Source organism: Otolemur garnettii, unplaced genomic scaffold (assembly GCF_000181295.1).
Source record: "Otolemur garnettii isolate 467f Iridium unplaced genomic scaffold, OtoGar3 scaffold00056, whole genome shotgun sequence".
Classification (NCBI taxonomy): domain Eukaryota; kingdom Metazoa; phylum Chordata; class Mammalia; order Primates; family Galagidae; genus Otolemur; species Otolemur garnettii.
In genome coordinates, this window is record NW_003852451.1 from 8,616,644 (window position 1) to 8,628,799 (window position 12,156).

The 12,156-nt window shown below is 39.4% G+C and overlaps 1 protein-coding gene across 1 annotated transcript in view; it reads right to left on the minus strand.

The window, feature by feature from the left end:
- TULP4 (tubby like protein 4) overlaps positions 1 to 12,156 on the minus strand; it is a 167,339-nt gene that overhangs the window by 60,935 nt on the left and 94,248 nt on the right. Inside the window, exon 3 of the mRNA XM_012806712.2 lies at positions 6,512 to 6,673. Coding sequence (XP_012662166.1) covers positions 6,512 to 6,673 — 162 coding nt within the window. The remainder of the gene's footprint in view (positions 1 to 6,511; positions 6,674 to 12,156) is intronic.

Below are 12,156 nucleotides of genomic sequence, written 5' to 3' on the forward strand. Positions count from 1 at the left end.
CCCCCAGAGGTGACCCGGGGAGGGCAGCACTAAGTTCCCTAAGCACACTCCCCCCTCCCCCCAGGTGACCCGGGGAGGGCAGCACTAAGTTCCCTAAACCACACGCATTTCCGCGCCTTGACATTTCCTTCAGATTAAGTAAAAAAATTGGTTCATACACACAAATTACATTACGCCCCACCACAGTGTAAGAACTGTGGTGGAGGGAGGGACAAGGATAGCAGCCTTAGAACAGTTCTGGCAGAAATCCTTGCCCCTGGGCAGAGTGCCCCCAGTGGCTGCCTCTCAGAGCCGCCCAGAAAGGGGAGGAGGACTGGGAGACTTTTCCTCCCATCCCAATTTATGTGCGCTCTTTAGAACAGCTGCCACAAAATTTTTCCTCATTTAAACTACACTCCTCATATCTGAGTCTGAGGTTCTGTCCCAGGAGGACACTGTCACATCAGGCGACCACTGTCCTCCTCAGAGTCATGCTCAACCCGGTAACACCAGATGAAGCATCAGCATCTCTTCCTCAAGCTCTCAACAGCTTTCTCGTGTGGGAAGGTCTGAGGAGACTGACAGGCAGCTAAATGTGCTGCACCGCTGCTTTTACACATCTCTTTCTTAAGGCACTTCACGTATCCGGCAGCAGGGGATACTCCAGAGCCTGGGGGAACCTGCAGGAAAGGAGGCACCCTCTTCCACACCAGGCTGTGATGACGGGTGCCCCCAGGAACTGTGAACCTTCACTGCTGCCCTTACTCTGAACTAACGTAGGACCCAGATTTTTTTTTCTAGTCATATTTATTTGATACTTTGTATTTATGTCATTCTGGTTTTCTCCAAAGCCCTACAAACTGTCCTATGTATAAAATATGTCCTAAGTTTATCAAGCTGAGTTTCTATCATTGTTTCTTCTATGAATTTTCTATTCCCCAAAATATCTTTTATCAGTCAATTATGGACTGCGCTGTGTATACCCAAAATTTATGTTGAATTCTATTCAACAAATTTACTGAAACCTCCAATGTGACTCTATTTGGAGCGGGAGCCCGCAAAGAGGCAATCAAGGTTAATTGAGGTGGTGTGAGTAGGACCTAATTCAGTATGACTGGCGTCCTTCTAAGAGGAAGAAACACCAGGATGCAGCTGTACAGAGACAAGTCTCTGTGAGAACTGGGTCTGTCAACCAAGGAGAGAGACCGTGGGAAAATCAAACCTGCCACCAGCTTGATCTTGCACTTCCAGCCTGCAGTTATGTTTCTGTTGTTTAAGCCTCCTGTTGTGGTAGCCCTCGGAGACCAACACAGAGTCCTTAACCACTATATAAACTCTAGGAAATATGAAATTTCCTTCTTGCAATTTAACGGATGACAAATTTTGGTATGAAGTATGGATGACAAATTTTGGTATGAAATAAAATGTATCATTTAAAAAATTAACTATAGGCTCAGCACCTGTAGCTCAGTGGCTATGGTGCTAGCCACATACACAGGAGCTGGCCTGGTTCAAATCCAGCCCAGACCTGCCAAACAGCAAGGACAACTACGACCAAAAAATAGGTGGGCGTTGTGGTGGGTGCCTGTAGTCCCAGCTACTTGGGCGGTGGAGGCAAGAGAATAGCTTAAGCCCAAGAGTTGGAGGTCACTGTGAGCTGTGACACCACAGCCCTCTACCCAGGGCAACAGCTTGAGACTCTATCTCAAAAAAAAAAAAAAAAAATTAACTATAAACGTAGATGAAATTAAGAACATGTTGTGAAAAATAACTTCGTTTTTACAAAGTTTCCATCAAACTCAGCAACCCTCACAATAGGATATATGACATTACATACCTTTTAGTGTGACAGTTTGGTATAAAAAATTTTACATCACCTATATTCTTGCTAAAATTATTTAATCCACTTCTAATCTAGACTTAACTTCCAGTTTATAGAAAATAACACGGGCTAGAAGTTAAATGATACTATAAGTAAATAATCGAATAAATCCAGAATGGGTACAGTCTAAGTAATCTTGCTGAACTCGTTAAAAAGTCAGCGTTATTAAAAAACAAAGCAACTATTTTAGATTAAAAGACTGAAGAGACATAACAACTAATAGCTGTACATGAATTAAACTGGATCTCAGTTCCAAAAATCATAAAGAGCTTTTCACAAGATGGCACCGAAAGCAAAGGAAGCTCCTGGCCTTCCCAAAGCCAAAGCCAAGGCACTGAAGGCCAAGAAGGCAGTGCTAAGAGGCACAAACAAGAAGATCAGCACATCACCTACCTTCCGGCAGCCAAAGACTCCAAGGCTCCAGAGGCAGCCCCAATATTCTCTGAAGAGCGGCCCCAGGAGAAAGAGACTTGACCACTGTACCATAAGCAAGTTCCCCCGACCACTGAGTCCGCCATGAAGAAGATAGAAGACAATAACACACTGTGTTCACTGTGGATGTCGAAGCCAACAAGCACCAGATCAAACAGGCTGTGAAGAAGCTCTATGACACTGATGTGGCCATCAGGCCTGAGGGCGAGAAGAAGGCATGTGTCCCACCGGCTCCTAGTTACAATGCTGTGGATGTTGCCAACGAGATTGGGATCATCCAAACCAAGCCCAGCTGGCTAATTCTAAATATATAACTTTTCACCATAAAAAAAAAAAGCAAAAAGAAAGAAAAAGTCTATAAAATACATTTTGTAACATCTAGGAAAATATGAAAATAGCCCAGATACCAGATCGTATCCCTGCTAATTATCTTAGATATGCTAATGCAGGTGAATGGCCTTATTCTCAGGACATAAAAGGTTGAGGTGCCATGATGTCCATAACTCACTTTAAAAACAGTGTTTTACACACACACACACACACACACACCCCAGTGTTACAAAAGTGAATTGGGGAAGGGGGAGTGAAAATATGGCAAAATGTTAGTTGTTAAATTTAAGGAAGGTATGTTCCTTCAACTTTTCTGTACATTTGAACTTACAGTATAAAGTTGGGGTGATTATCTTGAAATATCACCTCTAAGCTATGTGGATCAGAATGTGAAAGGGAGAATCCATGGATAAAATCCAGTGAGCTCCCAAACCTGCATGCAGACTCAGATACATGATTATGTATGATGTATGTGTACATACATAAATTTTTGCAGGGAAAGGGCTCACAGTTCCCATCTAATGTTTATTCAGAGTAGTCTATAATCCACCCCCCAAAGGTACATATACCACTCTAGAACAACAACAACAAAATAACAAATAGACTTAGTGGCTAGACTAAATAAAACTTCACACTTGTAAAATAGGTACTGCTTACATTTTCAAAAGGAAGTAGATCCAAATCCCATTATAATCTCAAAAATACTTCAAGATGTTTCCAAGAGGTTCTCTCCTGGAAGCTGTTTTAACTCACAGTAAAGGCAGAGAGTTCTCCAGGAAACACGAGGAGACACAAAGTTGGCCTTTTGCAGCTCTACACTGATGTCCACCTTCAGGTGCCCCCAACCAATGTGGGTGCTGCTTTCCACATCATACTCCTGACTCTAAGGACTTAGCTCCCTGCATTACAATCATCAGGTTGCCACTCTGTCTCTGTACTCTTTCTTCATAAATCAAATCAAATCAAGCAAAAGATATGAAAGAATGGCAGAGACAGGGGTAGGAATACTATTTTTCCATGCTGCAGTCCCAGTGAGACAGTACCCAATGTACATCTTCTTTTGATGTTAAATTCTTCCAAGGGTCCTTTATTGGTTTGGTAATCTACAAACCTCTTTTTCGTAGAGATGGGGTCTCACTATGTTGCCTAGGCTGGCCTCAGAATTCCCATGGTCCAGTGCTCCTTTCACTTTCAGCTTCCTGAGCAGCTGGGACTATAGGTATGTGCCATTGCACCCACTTGCCAACTTTTTTTTTTTTTTTTTAAGACAGGGGAGTACTTTCCTGGAACAAAATTCCACCCTTAGTAAAAGCAGTCATTAGGATGGAGGCTGGGGCCAGAAGACCCCATTGTCCACCCTGTCAGCTCTTTCCTCACATCTGCCGGATCTACAGAGTCCAGTCCAGGTGTGCCAGTGTGGCCTCAATGCTCCCCACGGCCATGGAAGGACTGACTCCTCCAGCCTCAGGAGGCCCTCACATTCCATGAGAGCAGCTCTGAACCACACCCTGGGGTGCATAGACTTTATGCTGGCAATACCTTGGAATTTTGCAGGGGATGCCTGTAAGGCCACCTACAGTCTTGGCATGGGAGTCACAGTTGGCTTTCCTGGGATACAGCAGCAGCATAGTGTGTATGGATAGGCCTGTCTCCTCAACAGGTGCCCAAGCACTGGTGGGTCCCCTGCCTATTACACTACACATGTGCAGTCTGTTGGGACACTGGCTGGCATGGCTCATGAAGGGTTCATGAGTAGAACCTTACAGAGGGATCATGGCTTCCATCACTCTAGGTGAGGAAAGAACATGAAGTCAAGAACTTATAGATTTTTAAGTGCCTTCGTATCTGTTCCCTCATTTGATCACTGCAAAAGCTTAGAGAACTGGGCAGGGAATAATTCACACACCTTGACACAGAGGAGGAAATTGATGCAGGAGAGGTTAGGTGCCTGAACAAGGTCATTAATGGGCCACAGCACATATCTCTTTGAGGAGACTGCAGAGGTTGTAAAGACCCATAAAAATAAAATTTTAGAATGAATAAATCTCAAATCTTACTATAAATACACACAAATCCTGAGGAGCAACAGAAGTCTTTGGGGGAAAGCAAGGAAGAAACCTGGAGTTGCAAATATCTTCACATAAATTGGATAATACTGATTTAGTAAAGATAAAAAATGTTTTCCCTTTTTTTACTTCAAATAACAGAAATATGACATATGCAGTGACTAGAAGAAAGCAATCTGGTAAAAAAAATTGGCTAAAAAATAAGAAGTTACGGTTCTATATTACACTAATTGCTTTCACCACTAATAAACTTCTAGCATGAAATGGTCATTTTATAGATTTTGTTACACTTGGAAAGCATAAATTTTATGTTTACAAAGGTTTTAAATAGCCAATCCTTGTATCTTAAAAATGAACTATCAGTATATAATTTTATTAGATTATATATTATCACAAAAGTCAAACACCACATTAAAGAAAACCCTGAAATTAGATTTTAAAAAATGAACTGTGGCAGTAGTTCACTGCCATAAAATAATGACTTATGGCATTTTGACTCATTTCCTTACAGCTCTTTCTCATGTGGACTGGCTTCTTCTGTTGTTTTATGACGTGGTAACATACCACACAGCTATTCTGTATCCTGATTTTTTTGGCTTAATATCCTAAGAGCTCCTCCAAATTATTACATGGTCTTTATGACCTCATTCTACAATTTAATGAACTACTATATAATCTTTTAAGTATTTATACCACAGTTAGTTAACTATTCTTTTACTTTTAGGCAAGTAAGATGTTGTCAAATTTTTACTGTCGTATATAATGTTTTACTGACTCTTTCATTTTCTTCCTCTTTGTTTCTTTTAGATAAGTTTCTAAAGTATATTACCAGATTGAAGTAGATAACAATGTTTAAGACTTCTAATCTATTCTGCCAAATTGCTCCCTTGAAGTCAAATATACATTATCACCAGCAATGCATGAGGAGGCGGCTTAGTACTCTCATCAGTAAGCAGTAAAATCTTTTGTGTCATTTTTTGTTATTAAGTGAAAAATATGCCCTCGCTGTGCTCATTTTGCATTCATTTCTGAGGATGTTTTTCTATCATACAATTACTAACTACTTGAATTTCTAAAGTTCTTATTCTATAATTATGTCCATTATCCATTTATCACTTGGCTATTCACGTAGATTTTAAAATAAAATTTGTATGAACATTTAATGTAATCAAAATGTTAACTCAACGTTCACCCAATTCATAGGTAATATTATTTCTCTAACTGATGGTTCATTAAATTTTTTTGTTTTAATTGTAACCTGGACCATTTTATCTTTTTTTTTTTTTTTTTTTTACCATTCTGATTCTTTTCTCCCCCTTTTTATAAGAAATGAGGTCCCACTCTGGTGTCCAGATTGAAATACAGTGGGGTAATCCCAGCTCACTGTAACCTCAACTCCTGGGCTCAAGCGATCCTCCCATCTCAGCCTCCCAAGTAGCTGAGACCACAGGCACACATCACCATGTATGGCTAATTTTTTAAAACTTTTTGGTAGAGATAGGGTCTTGCTATGTTGCCCAGGCTGGTCTCAAACTCCCAGCCACAAGCCATTCTCCTGCCTCAGTCTCCCAACACTCTGGGATTACATGTATGAGTCCTTGCACCTGGTTACCCTTTTTCTCTTTGCAGTTTTTGGCAGGGGCTGGGTTTGAACCCACCACCTCTGGCATATGGGGCCAGCGCCCTACTCCTTTGAGCCACAGGGGCCGTCCACCTTTGTGATTCTTTATGAGGCTTTTGCACTAGTCTCCCCTCTTCTACCCCTTTTTCCTCCTTAGTTCCCACGGTTTAACATTACATATTCACAGTCCAGAGGCATTACCTGTTGGTCATCAGGAGTCCATATGCCACATGTGATTTGACTTTCCAAGTTGATCTCGGATGACCAGTGTCTTTGTCCACTGACAGAACCGACCAGGACAAACCCATCTCGATATGAAATAAGTGCTTGAGTTCCATCATGGCTCCATGTGAAATCACTCACCTTTGGAACACATCGAGAAAAGGGGTCAATTCATAATCTGAAAGGGAAAGTACTTTTATCATTGCCTACATTTAATCCTTATCCTTTTAGCTAAGATCGAGATGGTCTTCAAGAAAACAATATAAAAGACATTATTTGAAAAGCTGTAAGAAAAATAGTTGAAACCAACTACCAATGTGTTCACACCTGTTAATTCATTGAGCCTATAACAACTGCCTTCGGAGGTATTCATGTCCCTGCCTGTAGGGAAGACCAAGGCACAGGCCACAAGTAACTTCTCCACAGTCACACACAGTGGGGAGAGGCATCACCAACAATGACTCCAGGGACTTCAGCTGCACGCTACCCTGCCTGCGCTTAACAGTTGATAAAAAGTTCTCCATCAGTTTCTTATTAGTCACTTAACAAAATAGTAAAGCTCTTAAGTTTCTGATTACATTTTCCCTCAGTCTTGCTAAAAATATTCCATCAATAAAAATGAAGGATAAAAAATCTAACTAAAAACATTCCTTAACACTTGGGTATTAGGTTTCCCAAATTCATTTATTTGCATATGTTCAAATTATCATTTTTTCCCCTATTAATCTATTATGGTAAATTACAGCATGGATTTTCCATTATTATACTATCCTCGCATATCTACAAGAACCCAAGTTAGAGGTAAAGTCTGGTCTTTTATACACATAGTTGAAGATGATTCGTTAACATATTTAGAATTTCTGCATTCTGTATTCATGGAATGTTAACAGACCTGTGATTTCATTTTTGTGGCGTCTTAGTCTGGATTTATGAGTTATGATAACCTCCTCAAAATAAGCTATAGGATAGTCCCTCTCTTTCCACTGCCTAGAAGAATTTATATAAAACTGGAATGACTTGTTACTTGAAAGTCTGTTAGAACATGCCTGTAGAATCACCAGGCTATGTATTTTTTTAATGGGAAGATTCTTTTCTTTTTTCTTATTTATTTATTTTTTTGAGACAAGAGTCTCACTTCGTCCCCCTGGGTAGAGTGCCGTGGCGTCACAGCTCATAGGAACCTCAAACACTTGGGCTTAAGTGATTCTCTTGCCTCAGCCTCCCAAGTAGCTGGGACTACAGGTGCCTGTAACAACATCTGGCTATGTTTTTGTTATAATTGTCATCGTTGTTTGGCAGGCCCAGGCTGGGTTCGAACCTGCCAGCTCCGATGTATATGGCTAGCACCCTAGCTGCTGAGTCATAATGGGAAGATTGTTAACCACTACTTCAATATAATACTCTTAGCACTAGTCCGACTTTTAAGCTTTTTACCTCTTCTTGAGATAGTTCTAACAGTTTTTTCTTTAGGAAATTGTCCAGTTCGTATAAGTTTTCAAAGTTGTTGGTAATTGTTCATATTCATTTATTTATCATTTTACTTTACACGCAATGAAATAACAACCCCTTACCCCCAAGCAATGAATCCCTAATCTACAACTTTAGTCTTAAGCAAAAAGCAATCTGATTTCTATCACTAGTTGCTTGCTTTAGAATTGTTCATAAATGAAACCGGACGGTAGGTTCACTTTTACATCTCTGACTGCTTTAAAAAGATTTTGAGAGCCGTCTGAATTCTAATGTGCATTGGTAATTCATTCTTTTTATATGTGAATACTGTTCTGTTGTATGAATACACCACAATTTGTCTATCCAAATTAATTTTTGGACATTGCCAGTATTTGGTAATTATAAAATCACTGTGAACATTTCGCAGGACTTTTTGCGACATGTGGCTTCATTTCTTTTGAGTAAATAAATGGGATGGAATTAACTGAGGGGTCACATATGAAAATCTATATGTAGCTATGTGAGAAATTACCAAATTGTTTTCCAAAGTGCTCGTGCCACTTTCCATCAGCTATGTATGAGAATACCAGAAGATCCACACGTTCCCAATACTTGGTGTTGTCAGGCTTTTTAATACTAGCTGTTCTAGTAGGTGCACGGTGACATGACAATGATTGATATATTAAGCATCAATTCACGTGCTGGTTGGTCATTTGCACATCTTCTTGTGGGGCCTCTCTCTTCAAATCTTTTGGCATATACAGCCTGCCCTCTACATGGGTTCTGTATTCGTGGATACAACCAACTTTGAATTGAAAATAACTGGAGAATACATCTGTAATGAACATGTACAGACTTTTTTCCTTGTCATTATCCCCTAAATACAGTATAAAAATGACTTATTTAGCATTTGGACTGTATAACATATAATAAGTAAATCTAGAGATGATTTAAAGTATGCTGGAAGATGTACATAGGTTATATACAAACACCATACCATTTTATAATCATGGACTTGAGTATCCATGGAATGTGGAATCTGTAGGAGGTCCTAGAACCAGTCTCCCATGGATACCAAAATATGTTATGGTATGAAATATGTTATTTATCAGTTTTTGGACTACTGATTGTATTGTAAAATTTCTCTATGAATTCTATAGATAATCTTTTTATCAGTATGTGTATCACAGATATTTCATCCCAATCTTTGTCTTCCTTTTTCATTTTCCTAATGGTATCTTTCAAAGAGCAGAAGTTTAAAATTTGCTTTAATTTTGATTTACAACTATATACATAATTTTATTTATAACACATGTATATAATTATATACATAATAATTGTATGTATTTATAGGATGATATTTAAACGCATGGATAGTATGATGATCAAATGAGGGTAATTACCATATTCATCACTTTACACATTTATCATTTCATTGTGGTGAAAATATTAAAATCTTCTTTTTTAGCTATCTTGAAATACACCTGCATTGGTATTTGCTATAGTAACTCTACTCTATAGATAGGTAGATAGAACACCAAAACTTACTCTTCTTAGCTATAACTTTGTACCATTAAATTTTGATAATGTCCTTCAGATTATTAATTTGTGATCTTTCTATCTTTTTGATTTAGGCATTTAAGGCTATGAATTTTCCCCTTAGAACTGCTCTTCCTGAACCCCATAGATTTTGATTGCTTGTGTCTCCCTTTTGTCATTCATTTCAAAGAATCTTCCTATTTCTATCTTAATTTCATTACTGATCCAATAATCATTCAGCAACAGGTTGTTTAATTTCCATGACTTTCTGTAGAATCAGTGCTCCTCTTTCTCTTGGAGTTGACTTCCAGTACTTTTTCCACTGTGGTCTGTGAAGATAAATGGTATGACTTTTTTCAATTTAAGCCATGTTTTGTGGCTTAAAATATAAGCAACCTTGGAGAATGTTTCATGTGCTGATAAAAAGAATGTATATCCAGACGTTTTGGGGAAAAAGCATTCATTCTGTCAATGTCGTTTAGGTCCATTTGTTTTAGAGTCCCACCTAAGTCCATCATTTATTTTCCGCTTGGATTATCTGTCTGGTTCTGTCAGTGGGCTGTTGAGGTTCCCGACAATCATGATGCTGCTGTTTTCTCTCTTTGCTTAGATGTGGTACTGGCACTCCCACACAGGTGTACTTAGGATTGTTACATTTTCCAGTTGAATCGCTCCCTTGACCATTATCATTCCATATTTACCATCATTTTTATCTCTTCTTCTTTCACTAGATTTACTTTGTTGTTCAATTAGTAACCTTTTTTTTTTTTGTGGCATCATAGCTCATAGCAACCTTAAACTCTTGGGCTCAAGTAACTCTCCTGCCTCAGCCTTCCAAGTAACTGGGACTACAGGTGCCCACCACAACACCTGGCCATTTTTTGGTTGGAGCTGTCATTGTTCTTTGGCTGGCCTGGGCTGGGTTTGAACCCGCCACCCTCGGTGCATATGGCCGGCACGGTAACCACTGTGCTATGGGCGCCAAGCCTCAATTAGTAACTTTTTTTTTTTTTTTAAGAGACAGAGTCTCACTTTGTCACCCTCGGTAGAGTGTCATGGTGTCACAGCTCACAGCAACCTCCAGCTCTTGGGCTTAGGCGATTCTCATGCCTCAGCTTCCTGAGTAGCGGGGACTATAGGCGCCTGCCACAGTGCCCAGCTACTTTTTGTTGCAGTTTGGCTGGGGCTGGGTTTTGAACCCACCACCCTCAATATATGGGGCCGGCGCCCTACTCACTGAGCCACAGGCGCCACCCCAATTAGTAACTTTTTAAGAAACTTATCTGCCAAACCAGGAAAAGACACAACAAGAAAAGAAAATTATAGACCCATATCCTCAATGAATATAGATGCAAAAATATTCAATAAGATCCTAGCAAACAGAATCCAGCAACATACCAAATGAATAATACCCATGACCAAGTGGGTTTTATCTCAGGGTCTCAAGGTTGGTTCAATATATGTAAAACTATAAATGTAATACATCACATAAACAAACTAAACTAAAAAACAAAGACCATATGATTCTCTCAATAGATGCAGAAAAAGCTTTTGATAATATCCAGCATCCTTTCATGATCAGAACACTTAAGAAAATAGGTATAGAAGGGACTTTTCTAGGGGCCATCTACAGCAAACCCACAGCCAATATCACATTGAATGGAGTAAACAGAAAAAATTTCCACTCAGATCAGGAACCAGGCAAGGTTGCCCATTGTCTCCACTGCTTTTTAACATTGTAATGGAAGTCTTACCCATCACAATCAAGCAAAAGAAGGCAATCAAGGGTATACAAATAGGGTCAGAGGAGATCAAACTTTTCCTCTTCACAGATGATATGATTTTATACCTGGAAAACCCCAGGAACTCAACTACAAAACTCTTAGAAGTGATCAAGAAATACAGTAGCATCTCAAGATACAAAATCAATACTCACAAATCAGTAGCTTTAATATATACCAAAAATAATCAAGCCAAAAAAAATCAAGGACTCTATTCCCTTTACAGTTGTGCCAAAGAAGAGGAAATATTTGGGAATTTACCTAACAGAGGACGTGAAAGATCTCTATAAAGAGAATTACGAAACTTTGAGAAAAGAAATAATTGAAGATGTTAATAAATGGAAAAACATACCATGCTCATGGCTAGCAAGGATCAACACTGTTAAAATGTCCATATTACTCAAAGCAATTTATAAATTTAATGCAATCCCTATCAAAGCACCACTGTCATACTTTAAAGATCTGGAAAAAATAGTACTTCATTTTATATGGAACCAGAAAAAACCTCGAATAGCCAAGACATTACTCAGAAATAAAACAAATCAGGAGGAATCACGCTACCAGACTTCAAACTATACTATAAATCTACAGTGATCAAAACAACATAGTACTGGCACAAAAATAGAAAGGTAGAGTATGGAACAGAATTGAGAACCAAGAGATGAACCCAGGCACTTATCGTCACTTGATCTTTGATAAGCCCATCAAAAATATAAATTTGGGCTCGGCGCCTATAGCTCAACCGGCTAAGGCGCCAGCCACGTACACCCAAGGTGGTGGGTTCGAATCCCCAGCCCGGACCCGCCAAACAACAATGATGGCTGCAACCAAAAAAAATAGCCGGGCGTTGTGGCG